General features: G+C 39.3%; 1 protein-coding gene across 1 annotated transcript in view; it reads left to right on the forward strand.

Annotated features, from left to right (window-relative positions):
• The window catches only part of ndst2a (N-deacetylase/N-sulfotransferase (heparan glucosaminyl) 2a), a 106,825-nt gene that overhangs the window by 76,263 nt on the left and 7,552 nt on the right, over nt 1-23,010 (forward strand). The window contains exons 5-6 of the mRNA XM_042736752.1: nt 16,455-18,083; nt 22,174-22,261. Coding sequence (XP_042592686.1) covers nt 17,061-18,083; nt 22,174-22,261 — 1,111 coding nt within the window. The 5' untranslated portion in view covers nt 16,455-17,060. The remainder of the gene's footprint in view (nt 1-16,454; nt 18,084-22,173; nt 22,262-23,010) is intronic.

Consider the following 23,010-nt stretch of genomic DNA (forward strand, 5'->3'; position numbering starts at 1 on the left):
GAATGTTGTTCTTGTTTTGTGATGGTAACAGTAAAAATATCAACAGTGCAAGTATAAATCTGCCAAAAATTTTATCTTTTTTCTTTCGTGCCATTGTTTCACCATTATCTCAATCCTGAAACTTAAGTTGATTTTCCTTTTACTATACAGTACACATCTAATGCAGAACTAATAGTGTGGACCTTGTACATCGCTCATTTTTATCAAATTTATCATCATTATTCATTAGCACCCCATATCAAAACAATCTTCGCCTCTCACTTCCAAGTGCTTGTCGGCATGGTAACACAGTCTTAATTCCACTAAACTGAATAAAACTCAATCAAGCGTTTTCTTTCAGTCCTGCAGAGCTGCTATCCAAACCTCACTGTGACTGATCCACACAAACGCTTCATGCTTACTCGGAGGGCTCAGAAGGTCACATTTCACTTAACCAAACTAGGCTTTTCTTGGAATCCACTTAGTATATGCACATGTTTGAATTGTGTATTGAGCCTTAGTGTACCTCTAGAGCTGGTCAAATTTAAATGTAATTGACCCCACAACCAAGATGAGCTTTTATGCGTCTCCCTCAAGCGAATGCTGCTGAAAGTACATGCACACATCCAGGGCAGGTTATGGGCCAGGCCTCCATGGAGAATACAAGCTCTCTAGATCTTTGTCATCCTCTCGCACATCGCTGTCGGTGTGAATATGCACCTGGGTTCCCATTAACACTCACTTATGTAGACGGTGGAGTCTCCGTTTTATAAGAAACCATGAGTGCAGGGAGATTATCTGATGCCTGTCTAAAACTATCTTGATTTGATATTGTTTGCTCAGTTGAGATTGCATCAGTGTGCGTATTTGTTGACCTTTGTCATCGTCTGCCTCTCTGTTCCTAGTTCTTATTTAATCTGCTTCATTTTTTTGAATGTATCACTGACAGCTTGTGGGTATTAACTCCGGATCTCAGATAATGAGAATGACTTGGCACAGTAAAAAAAGACTTTATGTAACTGTATGAAAAGACACTGAGAGCTGCCTTCTGTTGTTCGTCTTATACTTACAAGCTCTTTGTCTATACTGTGAGTAATGCCAATAAACCATCCATTGAATGGGGTATAAAAGAATTGATTGAAGCTGAATGGCATTGATTGGAGAGCTGGCAGAGAGAGATGAGAGCATTGCTGTATAGAATCAGGTGTATTGTGCAACGGGCGCTCGATGTGCTCCTCATCTCTCTCTGAACTCTGCTCAAATGGAATATGAGCTGAATTGCTGAGCGCAGCTCTGTCACGGTAATGACATGGGCCGTCGTGATCGATGACTCTCTTAGCCAATTGGAGAGCTGTCATTTTTTCCCTCCCCTGGCGCTGATTTGATTTAAGTTTAGACTGTAGAAAATGAGTCTCGGAATTAGAGGAGTTTTGTTTCATTGTGATGTACAGCTGGGTAAAAATAGATATATGTTCTAACTAAATACAGTCTTCATTTAAATGATTAGATCTGATATTGATTCTTAATATCCCCAGATGCCTTTTTACAGTAAATAAAATGTTTTTTTCTCTCTCTCTCTTTTCCCCTTCATAATAGATTTGAACATTTTGTGAATCTAAAAATAATTAGGAACATTTCAGTGATGAATCAGAATGGGTATTGTTGTTTACTGTTTTTCATTATGGTTAATTGTTGTTGAGTAACTCTATGCAGTGATACTTAAGCCAAATTAACTTTCAGCTTCCACCAATTATGAAATTGGCTGCTTGACGTCAGAAGCATTTTATAATACAATTTCCTGTTTCAGCAACTGTTATTATTAAAGGGATAGTTCACCCAAAAATGAAACTTCTGTCATTAATTACTCACTCTCATGTTGTTCCAAATTCGTAAGAGATTCGCTCATCTTCAGAACACAAATTAAGGTATTTTTGATGAAATCCAAGAGCTTTCTGACCCTGCATAGACAGCAATGCAACTACCACATTCAAAGTCCAAAATGGACTTCTTTAAAATAGTCAATGTGACATCAAAGGTTCAACTTTAATTTTATGAAGCTGAAAGAATACTTTTTTGTGCACAAAGAAACAAAAATAATGACTTTATTAACAGTTTTATTAACAGTTTCTTCTCTTCCTTGTCAGTCTTCAACACAAATTCGCATGCGTGTGGTGCTGCTGATGCAGGAGCCGGTGTTCTGAAGTAGAACCCAGTTGTGCTGCACCTTGTTTACAATCAGAGGAATGCACACAAGTATTGTGGTACTCTTGTGAACACGCATCGAAGACTGACATGGAAAATCAATTAAGTTTGACCACTGATGTCACATGAACTATTTTAATGATGTCCTTACTATCTTTCTCGGCTTTGAACATGGTACGACCCTTGCTGTCTATGTAGGGTCACAAACCTGTCAGAATTCATAAAAAATCTTAATTTGTGTTCTGAAGATGAACGAAGGTCTTACAGATTTAGAATGACACAAGGGTGAGTAATTAATGACAGAATTTTCATTTTTGGGTGAACAATCCCTTTATGACTCAAACTGCATCAATAAAACTGACAACAAGTAGCCTATGTTGTCTAAACCATAAAGGGTATACATTGCTCAAAAAAGAAAATTTAATTACTTCATTTAATTTGATTATAGATTTCTGTACCTCTAATTTAATTCCATTCAACCAAAATGTTATAAAGATATTCTAAAAGTAATCCATATAAACATGGTGGATCAAATGTGCTTGCTTGATGCACATGAAGTTTCTCACATGTGAGGCAAGAACATTTGAGTTTTCATTCACCAGATTTGATTTGCTCTATGTATGTGCGTTGATCGATGTTTATACATGATTAAAAGCCTAAATTAAATCTGTTCATCATATAAAGAATTAATATCTCTTCAAAAGAATTCATATGAATTTCTTTTACAATCTTTTTTTTTTTTATGAACTTTTTTTATGAATTTTGTTGGAATTAATTTTCAATAGAGGGACAAAAATCACTCCGGTTTCATTAAAATCTTTATTCGTGTTTCAAAGATGAACAAATATCTTACAGGGTTGGAACGACATGAGGATGAGTAATGGTTAACAATTTCCTTTTTAAATGAACTTGCCCTTTAATTTTTCCACCATTAAAAAATACAGTTGCAGGAAAAAGTATGTGACAAACACCTACAAGCTCATCTCATTGTTTGGACTCCAGGTTAGCTGACTCCAGTTATCATTCAGGGTTTTTCCTGGGTCAAAATTGGTCTTCGGTGGTGGCTGACCGACATGGTCATCCACACACAGTAAAGAGTACCCTAGTACCCACATGATCCGCAAGCCCAATATTGACAATACATGTTAAATTTTAAATAAATACAATAAGAAACAATTTGTTTTTTTTTCTTATCCTATTTATTCATGAAAAAACACTCACTGTCAGGCTAGATAGTAAAATAAACAACTTATTTTACATGTAAACATCATCGATACCAAAGTATATTTGAAATGTCAAAGGTATCACAATTTATCTATTTACAAATTATGCAATTATCAGACACAGATATTACCTGTCACTCTCACTGTCATTCTTTATTGCCCTCTTTGCAAAAAAAGCTGTGATTTTTTTTTTTCCACGACTGGCTTTCATAGTTTTGAAAGATAAAATCCTTTTTTGATAGACCTGATAATTATTTTAGTATAATCATATCAATTAAAAAGTAGCATTAAAAACGTAACGTTAAAAGGTGTAATAGTGTAATTTTTTACCATATAAAATTTAATACAATTAGCAGCTAGCTAGCAACAGCTTGCTCCAGTCTCACTCCAGTCTATCTTTAAACTAAATGATTTTATAGGTAATTTACTACACATTGTCATAGGCCTATACATACTGTGGATTATTAAACAAGCAAAAGTGCATTGGGACACGCCCTGAGTGCACCTGCGCCGTGCGCTTTACACATGCGTTTAGATCGTTAAAATAGGGGCCGAAGAGTGCCCGCGCAGAGGTGGGGTGCTGTGCTTGTTCTCTCCGTCACTCCGTCTGTAACCTGCTTCACTCACAAATTCCAATTACAGATCAAATAAGGCTTTGGCGGGACAAAAAATCGTTTTGGCGGCCGCCAAAAAATTTTCAATGTAGGAAAAACCCTGTCATTGACCTAGAGATTCACTTACTGTAATATGCCCTGTGAATGTGTACACAGTATGCTTTATTAAATCAGTTTATGCAGACTGTTTTTTAATTGTTTAATTGAAGATCTGATTAAATTTGATGACCAGTTTATGTAGAAATACCCCTGAGCTCCATCTGCATATCTCTACTGTAGAGATGCTCAATGAAAAAAATTCCTTCTCATCAACATGCTCTGTGTGTTTATGTAGTGATCTTGCTGATTGTGTTGCCTGTGTGTGGGTGTACAAATTTGTGTGAATGCAATATTCTTGCGAGTGGGCATGTTAGTGTACTTGAATGATTGTTATTATTCTGTGACCTCTGTATTCTGAGTGTTTAAGAGAGAATGAGAGTATAAATGCTTCAGTGTCTTGCTCTGTGAAACTGCACAGTGACAGTGCTCAACAAAAGCCTGCTCCTCTGTGTGTGTGGTCCCAGTAGTACCATCAGCTCTGCCAGGAAGAGAACCGTGGCCCCTGAACCTTGCCCCCGCCCCCCTGTCTCCTCTCCTGTCCTCCTTCCTGCTCTGTGCCAATTAAGTGAGCATCTTACCAACTCGGCATACCTCCAGAGACACCTTTCTCACCTAGACGTTGACACCCAACGCAGAGAAGAGGAGTTACCTCATATTGAGGGCTCGGTTGGCAAGATGTTGCTCTAAAGGTCCATTACAGATTTTGATTTGTCTAAATCAGACCTCCCTGTAAGGAAAGATTCATTATTCAGAGTGGCCTTGCATGCACATCCCCTCGATTGTATAATGCTGTCTGCCTGTATTTGTGCAGTGGAGAGAAAGAGACAGAGTTTAGAGGCAAGTTTGTGCTTGTGGGGTCCTCCAGGACTTTTGTGTTGCACGGTGGGATTGATCACGGCATGAATGGAGGATACTGGCAAGCGTCTTCCTCAGACAGATACAAAGTAAAAAAAAAGATAACTGCAGAGAGGTTGTGCCAAAGAAATTTTAATTGGAGCAAAGAGGCATTCCAGTTTTTGTTGTGGATGTGGGAGGGTCCTAAACCCTGGGCCAGGAAAACAGAATGACAATGCAGAGTAGAGAAAGAAAGTAAGGTCACTTTCAGATACACACATACGCCCCCCGTTGCTTTTTCTCACGCCTACTCACACAAATGAAGAGTTCATAGAGCCAGTATTTGTCGCTGATTGGCCAGCTGTGACAGCATGGCTTCGTGTTGAAGCCAAAGGGAGCTGTGAGTTTCAAACAAACCACATTTTTTTTTTGCACTGTATAACTGAAGCACCTTGGGTAGAGGATGTGGGCGGTTTGTGGATGTCTAACTTGACAGCGAGAGTGGATCTATTGTCAGTTGTCATTTTGCCTCTCTCGATGTCTTTGCACAGTGTGACCAATTAGAAAGCTCTAAATACCCATGTCACAATGACACTGGTGACAGGAGCAGGCCGTGATTGGCCACTGTGACATCTTGCTCCAAATATATCGATTTTTAGCCTTCTCTTCTCTCTCTATATACTTAACACACACACATACTCTGAGACACATGCATCTCTCTGCACAGTCTCTGCTTTCTGTCTTTACACAGCAGCAGTTGCCGGGCCTGTCTGGAGTGCTAAATTCAGTTTTGATATGCATACGTTATGTGAATGCATTATTGCATGCATTATAAAAGAGAGTGACTGCATTGTATGACCAAGAAAACAACTTTAAGTAAAGAATTCTAATCTAATTTTAAAAGAGAACTTAATTAGTATGCCTTGTAAGAACAGAAACAGCATTTTCACCACAACTTCTAAAGGGTGAATGCAGTAGGCCAATAAGAATAAAACATTTAATTATTAAAGATGCTATGCAAAGTATTTATTATTGTTATTTGTCACTATGGTTACACGCGTGACTCAAGGTTATAGCAAGTTAAAGGAGTGGATTCACTATGTTCATATGCATCAGATGAGCCATTGTATCAATGTTTTATTTTCAGTAGCTTGTATATTTTTTATTATAAACCTCTTACAAAGCACAAAAAATATTAACTCTGATCAAAGGGTGGTATCGTGTTTTATCAGTATGTGAAGACTCATTGGCCAACTCAAATACAAGCAACATTCAAAATCCTCATATAACCTAATTATTGAAATAAGCGTGCTCTGTATTTTATCACATTGGTCAAGTGTTTTCACACCATGGCTGGTTGCATTTTTAATACGGTATCTGTATGTCCGGTTAAAAATAGTAATTGTAAAGACCCTGTCAAGTCAAACTAAGTTCTGGGCTATTTAGTTGCACTCTGTCTAGTTACGGAAACCCACTCTGTGCGTGTGTGATTGTGATTTTATTAAGCACGGTTTCTTCCATCCCAGGCTGAAAGGCACCTTTTGCATTGTTGGATCATATTGATGAATCATAAGGTACTGGGAAAACTAGCTATAACCAATCACATAACAAAAGATGAGGCACCTTTTTGACATATTTGTGCACTTAATATTGGAGTGAGTAAAAATCCACCTCATGCTTGATCATGACCAGTTATTGTAGGGATGCATGATGTTTTTACAATCTCAAATTGGAATTAAGAGGGTTTTTTTCCTAGTATTGGTCCTTATTGGATGTTAATGTGTGCATTATTTTAGATTGTTTGCCATCATCTAATGTTACTTTAACTTAAGTTAATCTTTAAATAAACATTTAGAAAACATTTAGTACATTATAATGTTGTAATGCCTTCAGTTGTAGCATTTGAAATGGCTGATTTTTTAAGTTCGTTTTTTGTTTGTTTTTAATAATTTGAGAAAAAGCATTTTTGAATTTTAATATTGGTCATTTATCGGTTATCAAAATAAATAATACTTCTAAAAAAGAAAAATCGATTATCAACTAGAATTTTAATATCTCTACGTTGTTTTTCTGACCATTAGTGTCATTTACACTCATGCTCATCCCTAGTATTTACAATAGAAATTGAGTCCATATAGTCATTAATCCCAAACACTGACAGTGTGAGCCTTGGAGAACCCCAAAATTATATCAGCTCTCTTCTTTTTGTGACTGTGTTTGCGTAAAACTTCTGTAACCTAAGTAGGAAGGCAGTTACTTTATATGTCTGCTACCAGTAAGACCTCCTGCCAGATTTCAGCTGAGTGCCACCATGACGATTGTAGGTAAGTGTGCTCCCTTCAGCAGAGCTCCTTCAGGGGCTGCCTTTGATCAGAGCTTCCTGTGAACTCTTCAGCGACCCTGCCTGCTCCCGCTCCGGGAGGACGGCCATTGCTAAGGGACATAGTGCCATCAGACCTCCACCCCCTGCTGCCTCGTCTCCACACCGCCAGACATCAGAAAGCATAAAGATAGGAGGAAATGGCATCCCACTCTTAGGGCTTTTCAAGATGACTGGTCTCCTCTGCTCTGAGATGTGCTTGGTTAAAAGCCACTTCACTCACATTTGAAGGTTATTCAAGAAGTTCTAAAAGTTTCTGACTGGAAGTGGGAAGAGAGGAAGACTTCTTTTGAGTGTGTTTTGATGCCACTGTTTCACTTCATACTAGACAGAAGAGTTTCTGGGAAAGACAACAGCAAGCCTTTCGTTTTTATTTTAGGCAAGTACATTTTTGAAATGGGAAGTAAACAAGTTCTCTTTGCATAACAGACCAGACATTAAGTTAAAGAACAATCTGAGAGTTAATGGTACATGCCAACAACAGCAATTATGTTGCTGCCAGGATGCATTGCTTTGAGCAACAAGGTGAGGTGCATTAGCTAGTTTTTTCAATAGATTGTGGCAAATTTTCTTGCTGCTTAAACTCATTACACTTTTTTTCACCAAAATCTACTTCGCAAGAATACTGCATAGTATTATTGCATTACACGTTACTCACATTAGAATGCTAATGATGCCAAACTGTCTGATGGACAGAGCATTAGGTTATTGAAGGAATGGTTTGGCAGGTTCTCAGTATATAAGGAGTATATAACACATGCGTATAAAAACTGCTCTGCTTGACTTGGTCCTGAAGGCCATCTTCACAATACCAGAGTTCTCTGAAGTATGACAGTCTGTAAATGGAATTTTGGACCCCTGTAGTAAATGTCTTTCTGTGTCCCACACTGACCTCCAACTGGTCAGGAGTGATTGATAGGAGAGAAGAAGTGTGTAGGTTCTGACTGAGAACAGGTGAGGTCACAGTCAACATCTGCAATCTCTCTGTCCTAGATCTGCCAACAGGCCTGTGCCCACAGGTCAGAACTAAGGACGGGTTTCCTCTCCCTCATGTATAACATGCTGTACTCTAAAGACCAGTGCTGTTTAAATACATGTAAACCCTAAACAAAATCATGCATGCCAGAAATACCACACACACTTAATCTTATTATAATTATTTAGTAAGTTTTCTCATAGTACCCAAAGTACACTGGGGTTTGAGTCCACATTGAAAATCTGGGATTTAAGTGAAGCTGAAAATAACAATTCTAATCATCTAAAAATAAAGCCATAATTGTGATTGATTGATTGACGATTGATATTTATTAATCCCAAGGGAAATTCAAGGCATCCAATTTGGCCAAATTGTGACACTGATGAAGTGAAAGGGCCAGGTGTGCTTGCTTCCATTAAAGCACAAGATGCTCATTAAAAAAATTCAATTACAAATGCCATGATGCAGATATTAATAATTTACACACTATCAAGCTGCAACCTTAAAACATCTTAACTATTCAATCATGCCTGTAACATGTTCACCCTTGACCTTGCCACTCTTCTGGTTTGATTAAGAGTTAAGCTTTGGCCAGCACACTCAGAGCTCTGTGTTCCCATATGAGAGGCAGTCAAGCCAGAGTTAAATTCTGTAAACAGTACTAAACACTTTCTCTGTCCTCCTATGCTCATTCTTCACTTCCTAATGATGCTGCACAGCTCGGCCAATCACTCTCTCCCATTCTCTATCGTATTTTCTTAGTTAAATCCCCTTTACACCAAGAATGATAGCTATAAAGAGCTATAATGTGTGCTGCTGTTATGCCATCTGTAGCTATAAATGCTTGAGCTCTTTAAAGCAGATTGGATTCTGATTGGCTGTCAGCGTTTTTAGAGTTCATCAGCTGGGAAAAAAAAGACAAAAAAACATTCTGAAAGTGATTCCAGCAATATTGTTCCTGTGTCTTTATCATTATAGTTGTGCTATTCTTTTAAATTCAGAAAAAAAATTACTGTACAACTATATCATTTTAGTTATTGTCTTTGGTTTTTGAACGGCATTTTGTGCATGACGGAATCAGTCTTGTAAGCATTTTCACACTAATAGTGATTTGCAGTGACCAAGAGATCGAGAGACATTGGTTTTTAATGGGAGTTTTTGATTTTGCCATCTTGATACCATTGGTTATAGCTTCTGATTAGGAATGCTTACTAATACCCATCTGTACAGCCACCAGACATTAAATGGCAATCACACCATACAGGAAATTCTCTTTGCGTCTTTTGAAGATTAGGAAGGGCTGGGGGTCATCCAGCGGACGGGGTAAGCCAGACAGGTGGTCAGATTCCTCCATTCCGCCTCCAGAGCAGACACGTGTCCCCCATCCCACACATGCACACACGGTGGGTGGCCGGCTTTGCTCGGCTCTGCAGCATGCAGGAGCTGGAAGTTTTTTCTCTAAACAGCCATGTGTGGTGCTGCGGGGTGGGAACAACATGATCTTGAGGTAAAATGTGCTCAGGCGTCCCCGCAGCCTCTCCTGAGCTTGATCCTAGTCGCCGCAGCTATCCTGCTTTCTCAGCTGGACCAGGCCCCACCCCTCTGAATATATCCAAACCAAAATCTTGGCCAGCTGAAATATACTTGTAATTACCAGCCCAGTCACAATGCAGTTAGCATGTGGCAACTAAGCCTGCTCATTCTCTTTCACTCACTCACATACTCTGACATCGATCACACGCACTTCTGCTTCGTGGCGAGGCTCCAGAGCTTGGATTAGCAGGGATGATAGGCATGACATTCTCACCGACAATGTAAATATTTTGACACGGCCTTCCCGATGCCAGTGGGCACATTGTGGCTCCCACCTGCCACCGAGAGAATGAGGGAGAGGCGTGTCTGACTGACTGCCTACTGCAGCAAACTCTCATGACGAATAGACCTTCTAATGAGGTGCCATTTTTAATCGTTAAATATTTATTCTGCGTTAATGAGAGAGATTAGCCCTCAATATTTTTCAGCGTGGGAATCTGCTAATAGAAGTCTTGTTTTTTTTTACACTTTTCCTCTCTCAGTAATGAAAAGTTTTATCTGCTTCCCTCCAGCCGTTTCACCATTGCAATGCTTGTCATTCCTAACAAGATCTGGACTCTCTAAGTCGTTTGATGTTAATTTAACAAAGAGCATCAGTAAGTGTTGATGAGTGGGATTTTTCTGGTCATACTTTGAGTCCTGAATGCCATGTGTGTGGCCTCTCATAGGGAGTCGTTTCCTCAGCTGTCACGAGGCTTGTGCGGCATTTAGAATTGAGTTAAAAATGCCTTTCAAATTCCAATTCAGTTCTTGATTTTGAATCGAGTATGCAGAGTTGCTTTTTGAATATAAGTAGGTAAAATTAAAGAGAGTTGAAATTCAGTAGGCATTCTTAAAATATGTATTTTTAATTAAAAAAAACAAGGTTTGTCTGGACACGCTCTCAATGTTACCTTGAGTGATTGAGAGATTTTAAAGAATTTTTCAAGAGTCTTAAAGTTTGAAGGTTTTTAGGCCGTAACCATAAGCAGATAGATAGACAAATACAAATTACAACTCATGTATTAGAAGGAAGCTAATTCTTCAACTGACCTTACAACTGATAAATGACTGATAAATAACCATCTGTTTTGGTAAATTTCCAACATTATGGTTAAAAGATGTTGCTGTGCTACATGTAGAGGCTAGTGAATGGAGTTCCATTCCTTCAGTTCCGAAAACCAGCCAGTAATCTTGAACAACTAAAAATGCAAATGATTGTTCAATTCAAAATATTTTTGGAAAAAGAAATGGTAGAAAACAGTTTACTGGATGTTTTTAGAAAGAGGAATAATAGATTTAAAACAGCACTTGTCATTATTGAAATTGTCCTCCCACATTTCCTTTTGTGCATGAAAAAAGCCTAATAATTTACCCATTTGCATCTGCAGAAAACATCCGTTACACATTTTTCTTTTGAATGTTAATATTTTTGTCGACTGTTTGATTTCTTGGGTACATATCCCCTTGTAATTTCACCACTTTTTCATTATCTACTTTAATGTTTAGTGTTGCAACATAACAGTCTGATACAAAAGCTTGTGCTTTGTTTTGTTTACCCAATGATAAACTGCATCTAAAGTAATTTATTCCAAAATCATCAGGTACATCAGCGAGGCTTGCAAAGTCATTTTGTTTGACAAATATACACAGAGTAGCCGCCCTTGAAAAGAGGTGGGCATGGTTAAAAGTAATCACTTTCATAAGGTCAGTGCTGATTTTATTCACAACACTGACTGTCACCATACACCAGACATCCCATCCTATCCTAAAATGGCAGCTCTCATAAAAACTACTGTCCAGATTTGAAGACTTCCAATTTAAGCTTGTCCCAGTTGTGTTAGTTATTTAGTCTCTTTGTCCTCTCCAGTTAAGTCTGGCTCGCTAATTGCTGTCCTGTAATCCCACAATTAACAGAGCCTGTGCTGCAAGCATTATCAGGAGATCAGCAGCGGCCAGCGACAGTGAACCCTGCTGGAGCTCTTTAGCATGCAGCTCACATCAGTAAATCAGCTTAGTTTGGGTAATTCCTTTTCAGTCACTCATAATACATTCTGTTTTTGCACTATTTTCAGAGAGACAGAGAGACAGAAGCCGGCGTTCTCAAAAGCCCAACACAAGCAGCGCTTTATCAGCACCTCTGCCCTCATTCTCACGTAGCACTCTGAGAAATGGACGGGTAAAATAAACACTTTAAAGACGTAGTTTAGCCACACTTCACATGCCCAATCGAAGTCTGAATGGGATGAGAAGCAAAAAAGCACTTTTATCTCTGTCCACACTAAACAAATGCATATATTTTGATAGACAGAGTATAGCTTTTTTTGTTGTTTTTGATTTCTTTTTCAGTTTTTTCCCTCTCAGCTGAGATTAGAAATGCCAGGAAGAAGACAAATGGTGGGGGAAGTTTTATGCTTTCTTCTATGGTTTTGTTCGGCCTGTGTTTCATGCACTGGAGTGAGTCTATTTGGTGTGTTATTCATGGTGAATAATCAGAGGGGAGCAGCGGCCTGTGGAATTTGACGGTCAGCATTGTGGTGTTTGGGTAGCGAGGGCTTGACCCTGGGGTTGCTGGGGCAGAGAGGCTGAGGAGAGGGTCCTCTCATGGTCCCCCTTCATCTCTTTGTCCCAAACAATTGTGGTTCAGAGAACGAGCATTGCTGTTGTCACCCTGCAACCGTCTGAAATTCAGGGATTCAAAATTATAGCTCCAATAAAGCCACAATCTCCAGCTGTTTGTAAAACATTTCCTTTGATTAAAAATAAGCTGAGCTTTTTTTCCCCACCATCTCCCACAGCTTGTAAATTCTATAAATAATTTGCATGTTAATGGCCCCACAGGACTGAATCCATCAAAAGATTTTTTTTGTGTTTTGTTATTGTAGAAGCAGTCTGTATTTTTTCACTTGAAAATTGGATGTAGCAGGTAAGCTGCAGGCTCATTAAATTTCTCCACACATAGTAGCAGTTTAAAGTGCTCTTTTTTTTACTTAGTATTGATTGAAGCAGTCTAGTATTCTTTCAGGTGTGTGTGTGTTTGTACAGGCAAGATGCCCATGATGCCTGCACACCTGTGGTTCAAATTCAGTGTGACCTTGGGCCCTAATGATATCCCCCTCTTCCACTTTGCCCAGAGACCTTAATTCTCTGCCCGTTGTGTGTGGAAGGCCCCTGCTGGTCACTTTGTACACTGCACCATCAATCCTGCAGGCTAATTAGGGCCGTTTGCCAAGACAAGCATCACTTTTTGCTCATAGTTGGGGTTAGAGATTGAAAAAGGCCATTAACCACAAGTATTAAAATTAGGTGTGTAACATGTCCCGCACCATTTGTGCTACAGAAATGAACGAAATCATATGCTTTGTTGAAGAGAGTTGCGCTATTTTAAGACTTTTTTCTTGGCTGTGGCTAATATGTTTGAGTAGACTTACATTTATGTTGGGAGCTTAGGCATATCTAGGAACCAATACATTATATATACTTGGTGGGCTCTTTTAATATGGGTCATTAAACAACCACCACAACACCCTAGCAACCACAAAAAAGCAGCTTATCAGTTGTGTAGAACTAACATGATAACCACCCATATAACCTTAGCTTAAGGGTGTTTTTTTTTTTTTTTTTTTTTTAGTAAAAATGTAGTTTGCTTTAAAGTGGTGTAATGCATTTACTTTCCAGCTGCTGTTTTGATCGAGTTTGGATCTGATTTCTGTTAGCGGTCAAGATACAAGACAAAGGCATATTGAGTTGTTCTGCCGTAATTAGGTTAGAGCAGAAAGAAACTGTGGAGTGATTGAAATCTGAGAGCACCCCTGCCCACATGGCCCACATGCAAGCTCAGTCAGTATGAATTAGGGGTCAGAGATCATATTGGTCATGGGTCAGGGAGGCATGGCAGTCTTGCAGGGTAATTTATGCAGCTCTACAGAAACTAGCTCCCTCTTGGTGGCAGTGTCTTAACCAGGTGCCATGCCATCATACGATTAAAACCATCCATTTCATGTAAATTCCAGTTTATCATTCATAACCAACTTTAAAAAGCCGCATGTGACACATAAATGTGATTTTGCTATTCTTTTAGTGTGGACAGACAGGAAATAATATTTTGTTAATGTGTGTGTGGCATATGTTCAAGGTGATACCATCCTTATGCACCTGTTCACTCCCTGTCTAATCAGTCATTTTTCTTGCTCTCACACATGGTTTCACATTTACTCACTCCTTCATTTTGCCCTCATTCTGCCCCATTAACACGGCCGTGTTTTAGCAGAAAAATCTCTGTCACAGGATATAAAGACAAGACTTTCCATTTGCTGCTAATTAAAGAACAATTCTAGTAAATTTCCAGCTTCTCTTCATTTCCATTTCTCATGCTTTAGAAGTACATATTTAATACCAACAGCATTTTAATTGCTTGAGGTTGGCAAGTCACTGAGTGTGTATACTACCGGTCAAAAGTTTAGAATAATTAAAATTTGAATGTTTTTGAAAGAAGTCTCTCTTTTTTTTTACCAAGGCTGCATTTATTTCAGTAAAAATACAGAATAAAAGTAATGCTGTGAAATTGTATTACAATCTAAAATACTTTCTATTTTTTATATATTTTAAAATGTTTTTTTTTTTTTTCTGGGATGGCAAAGCTGAATTTTCAGCAGTCATTACTCCAGTTAAGCACAAAAATTTTCAACATTGATAATAAATACCCTTATTATTAATAATTGAACAGTAATAATAATTTTAACCACAAATATGCAAATTAGAATGATTTAAACTCATTACGAGGGGAAAATGCAATTCTTTCAAATATGCATACGCCACTTTAGGACGTAAGTAGATCTTTATTAGTTAGCAGTGACATTTTGCTGCCTTTCTTGCTTTTTGCGTACAGTATGTACTTTCTTGACTGTGTTATCCCTTATACTTGTTCTCGCTTTGCATCTTATTTCCTCCCTTCGTCACACTCCCCATCTCATTTCCTCTTGTGCTCATGTGTACCATTGCTCTGTAAGCATGTTTGTTTACTGACAAGAGCAGTGTAATAAACACAAGATATGCATGGCCATCCTGATCATTTCCTGGTCGAGTTCAGCTCTGAATAGTTCATGATTTGCATTCTCTGATTTAAATGTGAAAGCTTTTCTCTTGAGATGAGAAATGCTCAGTAGTAATTTTGTCCTGGCTTCAACAGCACATGCCATGTAAATCCATTCTGCTCAATGATTCAGGGCTGCCATTCCCCCTCGCTCATCCTGTTGCTTTACCGTACAAATAATATAATGTTGAATTGGATACACTGACCTGGGTGTATCTTTATGTCCTTGTGATCTCAACGTGTCATGATGGAAACCTGCTGTTTGTGTGCACTTGTATGTTTTGAACTGATGGAGAACTGGTCAGTGAGGTTAGAGTGCTCCTAGGCTAATAATAATCTAGGTTTCCGTATCAGGATGCATGTAGGGTTCATTCTGAGTTTGATAAATTTATTGCAGCTGAGCACTTCACCGCCGTTCTTCTTTTCTCTTTATAATTATTCTTTGCCTTCTTTCAGACAGGTGAATTACCACATTAAGATTCTTTGCATTTATTATTAGCTTTTGAAGGTGGAAGTGAAGGTCTGTTTCCAGTTTCTAGCATCTTTTCATTCCTTTCGCCTTTTCTCTCATTTCCTTTATTTTTCTCTTTTAGCTTATCACCCATCCTAGACAAGGTGCCTTTGACCAAAGCACAGGCTATGCTTGTTCATCTGTGGGAAAAACGATCCTTTAAGTGCTAGGCTGATTTATAGTTACAGCATGGCTGGCATTGATCATGTCAGAGACTGATAGCTGGCTGTAAGCTGACAAAGCCTCTCTTGGTGGGGAGAGGAAGGAGAAAATGTGCCTGCAATCCAATGATTTCCATCTCCAGCGTCTTGAAACTCAATCTAACTGTAACTTGCTTTTTCCTATGGAGATTAGTTAAGATATTCTAAAGTTTACAAACAGTGTGTTCCAATCAAAGTTTTGAATTACCCATCATCTGCCCTCCCATGCTCTAATTCAGTGGTATCCAATCCTGGTCCTGGAGAACCCCCAACACTGCACATTTTAGATGTCTCCTTATTCAAACACACCTGATTCAACTCATCAACTCATCAGCTCATTAGTGAAGATCTCAAATGTGTGTCAGATAAAAGAGACACCAAAAACGTGCCGTGTTGGGGGTTCTCCAGGACCAGGATTGGGAACCACTGCTCTAATTAGGTCTATGTGATCACAAAGTTTAAACTGTTCAAGTCACTTAATAAGGTCAGTGATCTCTCTATATCCCACCTCTAATGCTGTCTTACTGGTGGACAACGGCTCTAGGACTATTTCATGAGAAAAAAGACGACTCCATGGTAATGTAGTGATACACATCAGCAGTCACAATAATAGCAAAACCACATGGCTGCTTGGAAGTATAAGAGTGAAGCAATATTTGGTCTAGGCTACAAACACTTCTTCAGATCTCCTTGCTTCCCCCGTTTTATCCACTCTTTAAAGGTACTTGATAATGTTTGGACTGATTGCATCTCTTCTCTCTCTTTCTTCCAGGCTCTGACTCATCCTGCCCAATGGTGAATGTGCTGTCCATGCTGGGCCTCTACAGGGGGCAGTGTTCACCATCCTGCCCCAGTGGTGAACACCCTCAAAGCTTCCACTACTGAGGCCACCGGGGCAAGTGAAGCACAGGCCTTCAAGCACTCCAGCAAATCCCAAAGAGCCCTTTGCACTGAGAGGCACGTGCTTATTTGAAAGCTTGGTGCACAGGAACGTAAAAGTCGGCAGCAAAATAGCTGATCCTTTGTCGAGTAGTGGTGGAGGAGGAGTGTTAAGAGTGATCAAGAAACCCAATCCTCTTATCCCAGGCCCAAGACGCCAGCCAAGTGAAAGAGCTGACTGACCTCATTGGAGGACTGTGGCTAGAGGCAGCAATCAAAGCGGAGACACACGTCATGGGCTATGGGGGCCATGGTGACCTAGCATAAATGGCTACTCCTGACCCAAAGCTTGTGCCAGTGTCTGCTGCTCAACCCTTTTCCTTTTTCCTTCTCTTTTCCTCTCTGTTTTCCTCCTCTTTCTGCGAGCACTGCAACGGTCAGGCTCTCAGCCTCCCCTCTGCCCCCCTCTCTTCCCTGGTCCCACATTTGCACTGTGGCCATGGGGCTGTGGAAGTTAGTGCGGGGTGTCAGGCAACTCGAGCTCCACCGCCTTATCCTGGCGCTCATCATCTTTTGCCTGCTCTCCATGGCTTTCCTGGCCTACTATGTCAGCAACAGCCCTAAAATAAAGGAGGCACCCCCTTTGCCCTTCAGTGACTGCGGTGGGGTTGTTGCGGCTGCACCAGGAGGGCAACGGGCTCCTCTTTTCCTGCCCCCTTTCACAGGACGGCAGAGGACGGTTAAAGCAGTGGATAACTCTCGAACAGAGCCTGTGGTGCTGGTCTTTGTGGAAAGCATCTACTCTCAGCTCGGACAAGAGATTGTGGCTATCCTTGAGTCCAGCCGCTTTCGATACCACACTGAGGTTGCACCCAGCAAGGGGGACATGCCTACATTGATGGAGCGTGACGTCGGCCGATATGCCCTGGTAATTTATGAGAACATTCTCAAGTACGTCAACTTGGATGCTTGGAACCGTGACCTACTAGATAAATATTGTTCTGAATTTGGTGTTGGCATCATCGGTTTCTTCAAAGCCAACGAGAACTCGCTGCTTAGTGCCCAGCTGAAGGGCTTCCCGCTGTTCCTGCACTCTAACCTGGGCCTACGGGACTACCACATCAACCCTGCTGCCCCATTACTGTACATCACCAAACCCAACGAGGTGGAGCAGGGCCCGCTCCCTGGTGATGACTGGACGGTCTTTCAGTCTAACCATAGCACCTATGAGCCTGTGCTCCTGGCCGTCACAAAATCCTCAGAAGCACTGGCCCATTTGGGCCCCCACCGAGCCCTTCATGCCACTGTAGTACAGGACCTTGGCCTTCACGACGGAATTCAAAGGGTGCTGTTCGGCAACAATCTGTCGTTTTGGCTGCACAAGTTGATTTTTGTGGATGCCATAGCGTATCTAACAGGGAAAAGACTCTGCCTGTCCTTGGAGAGGCATCTGCTAGTTGACGTGTGTGATGTTATTTTTGTGGGAGGGGGGTGTGCGAGTGTGGGTGTGAGATGTGTGGGTGTGTGTGTTTTTTATATTTTTTTTTGTGAAAATGTGAATATTTTGTGTTTTTTTTTTCTCTCTCTTGTGGTTTTAAAAAATTATAACTTTCTTTCTTGGTTTAGAATGCTGGGAGGGTGAGTGAATGTTTTTCATTGACTTTTTTTTGCTGATCTAACCCTTTAAAGTTATTAGGTTGCTCAGTGTTGTTTATCTATGAACATTCACATTGATCTCTTCATCTCATCCAGTGTGTAACAAGCAAAACTCATGTTCTTAAAATGGGTAACATAATATATTGGCTGAGAGATAACATGGTGCACTAATGATGCTTTGAGCACTGTAGTGTCACGGAGATTCTAGGCTAAAACAGCTAGTACTCAAAATAATGTGCTTGTTAGAGCAAGGGATAATTGCTCTCTTTGGACAATGTGCCTATTAACCTCCTATTTATTAGCATTGTTGCCAAAGGGGCTGATTACATAGACGTATGAATCCCTCCCTGTGCTCATCATCAGATTGAGTAGAAGCTTCCGGCCTCCTAAAGCATGGAAACCACAGTGCTGCCCATGACAGTGCTTTCAGGAGCCGTAAATGTATAGTGTACACTTGCAAAGATAGATATACCATTCAGAGGTTGTCCTCTTTGAAGCCAGACAAAGTAAATTAATAGCTCTAATTAGAAATAATTGGGCAATTAATGTCACATTTGCATTGACAACATGAAGATGTTTCTTCAGCAGAAGAATCTGCCTTGTCTGTCTGCTTACTGAATCAGTCAAGCAGTTAATTAGCCTGCCATCAATTTTATTTAACATTCTGTTGCACAAAGTCAGTCCAACAAATTTGAAATGATAGAGGCAGAGACATTCTACAAAACAAAATTCTACAATAACAAAAGTTAGCAATTGGCGATTTTAAATGTAATTTGCTAAAATGGTAAATTGATAGATGTGACAGAAGAGATGTCAGATATTTCTCTTAGCTTACATATAGCTTACATAATATTACGTATTCAGTCATTTATGTGTCATTACTCTACCTCTATCATTTCAAACTCGTTGGACTGACTTTGTGTAACACAAAAGAGGAACAATAACATGGCCACTTTGTTCAATATAATGAACTTCAAAATTACAAATTATTGTAATGACAAAAAATGATGACAGAAGTTACATTTAAGTTGAACTATTACTTTTCTATCAAGTTGCATAACATGGGTGGGAATTATGGTCATTCCTTGGAAGTATTAAAGCCTACCTTAGTCAAATATTTTCACTCGTTAAGCTCGCCCTCAGAACTCAGGAAAGACATCTTTAATCTAACTGAATAATATCTCACCTTTTTGGCGGTACTTGCTTTTTTTGTTGTTGTATAAACTAATATCGTGGTGAGTGCTCTTCAGTGCCTTCACTCAATTTCATTTTCAGCAAATGTGCATGCAAATGTATATTTAATACTTTTGTTTAAAATTTGTTGTCTTTTGTAAATCCTGAGGGTATCCATCCTGTACCTTGGCGTGAAAACAATTGTATACAAGTTAAGCTCTCTCAATAACATCTGTGCCCTTACAGTGGAATTTTATGGAGCCAGTGTTATATGTTTGCCCCATTGACTTCCATTCTAAGTGCATTTTTATCAACACATTTTGTTTTTGCAGACAGAGTCAGTTATTTTCTGTGGTAATCAACAACATGCCACAGATGCTGTTGATAGAGCATAACTTGTATTTAGCCCTGAACGTCCCTTAAAACCCAGCCTGTTACACAACTGGTGCTATTTATTATTTACTGGTGAATGAATGTTTGAAAATGTATGCAGCATTTCATTTCCATATGTTTTCCTTTTACAGTCAGTCTTAATCATAATGGTTACTGGGCACAATACCTTGGAGCAAGGACACAGTTTTAAGTTCACCCATGTTGTTGTTCTTTTTTTTTCCACAGATAGAATAAGTGTTTTGCAGGGATATGTGTGTAACACACAGATTATCCACCCACAGAGCTGTGTTTATGTTGTTGTTTTTTGCCAGATTTGTATGGTGATGTATGCCATGCCACCTGGCCTCAAGCTGAACAAGTGGGCTGTAATCACCTCAGCCAGTGGTGCTGCATAGAAAACTCAAACAAACTGTGTCTAATGGTGGACTAATCACATCTATTCTTACTCCATATGCTTTTTCTGAACTGAAGCTTATTTATTTCCACCTACTCAGTGATGCCCATATGTACATACAGTTCACTGCTATATATGTTAATGTATACACATCATACTGTATCTATGGGACAACTAGATTATTTCAGCATTTTTAGCTTGTATGGTTTTTACAAATAGCGCAGGTCATTGGGATACTGGCAGATATCATGTACAAGGTCACAGTCCACATCATGATTGTGTCCTTTTTCATTTTGGTGTCTTAAAGTGGGGAATATTCCACATATGTATCTGCAAATGGAGTTTAGAAGTTGTTTAGAGTTTAGAAGGAGTTAAGAGTTGCTAGAAGTGAATTATGGAGTGCCAATTAAAAATAACAAGATAATTAATTATTAATTTGTTAAATAATCAAATGCATTTAATTTTTAATTAAATTCTAAATGTAAATTAAACATGTTTTAACATTTACTAATAAATAGACATAAAAATAGTATAGTTCCTGTTTAAAAATGTACTTTTAATTTGTTTAGACAATGATTGCTGCTATATAATAAGAGTAATGTGTAGTTGTATTGTATACTTGAGAATGTTGTCTCGATTTTTATAGATGTGAATTTGAGCTTCTGGACAATCCAGCTGTTCTTAGAGATTTCATGTGACTATTGAGTGTCAGCTCTACAGGGAGAAGCGATGTTCTGTAAGGGAATGACTGTTTTGCCCATGTCCGCTGTCAAAATGTGATGCTTTCCCGGATACAACATGGGACTGGCTTTGTTGTGCATCCGGCTGAATCTGGTCTCAGCAACCATCTTGAGCCCTAGTCTGTTAGGTCAAGAGATAATCAGAGTGGCTAATAGAATTCAGGTATGAAAATGTTTCAGTAGTGTTGCTGCAGTGCTGAGCCAAGTCTGTTGTGACAGCAAAGGTCAGTGGTGACAAAAGCTGTGTTCTGACCTCTGGCCCTCTGTCCTCTTCCGATATTGGCTGTTTCTCTTACTCTGTCATAACTCATTGAACAAAGTTATTGATTGCCAAAGGAAAACCACCTTTTTTTCTTTTTTAAATGGGTAGCATCTTTTTTTTTTTGTAAACCAACTCTTCCTTTATCAACCTGTCGAAGGTGATTCACACTACTGAATCTGTCCACGCTGGGCATCACTCTGCAATCTTGTATGGCTCGTAGATTGCCATAAAAACAGCAGGATTATGCCGACATGCTGAGCAAACACACTCAAAGCAGAACAAATATTGGATACACTCATACTCAGGGACACCGGCGGCTCTTAAATCAGCGAAAGATGCCTTCTCTCCCCAGCAGCACGGCTTGATTTGTGATACTGCTGCAACTATCGGCCCGGCTTTGTGTTAGATTTGTCCGGGAAGTGACACTATCTCTCCCCGCCGTCTGATTTGTGCTGGAACAGCGCTGTAATTCGCTTATACCCCCGTATCACTCTCAGGGCTTGAAGGGCTTGATGGCAGGATCATTTTGTATTTCAAGCCTCACAGCGCCGTCATTAGCTAGATGTGCGCAGTGATGCTAAGTTATGAAATGTGTTCATTTCGCAAGGATGAGTTTAGATTGATGTTAAGGCTGCGGCTTCATTCGCACGTCTGACCTGCCCGTGGGTAGAGGAGATTTGAATGCAAATGTATATTTCTCATCCCACTCAGTCTGTCGATCTGGCCGACGGCCTGAAAGTTCTTCTTTCCTTCATAGGACTGAATTGGCACCACAATGCCATCTGTTGGTGACTTTAGCTCATACATTTGTTAAGGTGAATACCGAAGGTACTGGAGACACACTACTGTTGTTGTTGTTTTTGCCTTCAAGCATAGCTCAGAGTAAAGTCAAATGTTGTTGTTTTTGTTCTTGGAATATTGCTAATCTTATTCCACAGATGTTAGGCAGGACATTGATAGCGTGTTATTAAAGTGATAACTCTTCTGTTTCAAGGCTTTGCTCAGCACACAGAATAAACTGCGGACGCTAGTTCCCAACTTCACCTTCAATCTTGGATTCTCTGGGAAGTTCTACTATGCAGGTACTTTTTTCCGTTTTGTTGTTGTCTTTTAAGAGAGGCGGCAGGAGAAATCTGTTTCTGATTCTTAAATCTGATTTTGTTAAACCAGCAAAAAAGTAATTAATGGCCAGATCAATTTTTGTTGTTCAGAATGAAGTCACTAGAATGCTAGCATGTCTACAGCATGTCTATTGCATGTCTTGCAATGCAAAATTTGGCATCAGTAAGATTTTTGTTTTTGAAAGAAACATGCTCATGCTCACAAAGGTTGCCTTTATTTGATCAAAAATATAAAACGGTTATATGGTGAAATCGTTAAAAATTTTCTATTTTAATGTATTTTAAAATGTAATTTTTTCTCAAAATGTTATTTTTAGTATGTGAATGACAAAGCTGAATTTTCAGCAACCGTTACTCCAGTCTTCAGTGTCACATGATCCTTCTGAAATCATTCTAATATTCTGATCAATGTTGAAAATGGTTGCACTGTTAAATATTTTTGTAGAAAGTGTGGTCCATTTTTTTTAAGGATTCTTTGATGAATAGAAAGTTCAAAAGAACAGCATTTATTTTAAATATATGTAAATGTTTGTTAGATTTAATGAAATTCACTGTCATTTTTCATCAACTTAATGCATCATTAAAGCATTATTTTCTTAAAAAAATAAATAAATCTTGCTGCCCTTAAACTTCTAAACGGTAGAGTAGGTGAACAGGGTACATATGAGTGAAATTTTAGCAATGGATGTTTCACTATTGTTTTCCATAAG

This window comes from Cyprinus carpio, chromosome B13 (assembly GCF_018340385.1).
Source record: "Cyprinus carpio isolate SPL01 chromosome B13, ASM1834038v1, whole genome shotgun sequence".
Classification (NCBI taxonomy): domain Eukaryota; kingdom Metazoa; phylum Chordata; class Actinopteri; order Cypriniformes; family Cyprinidae; genus Cyprinus; species Cyprinus carpio.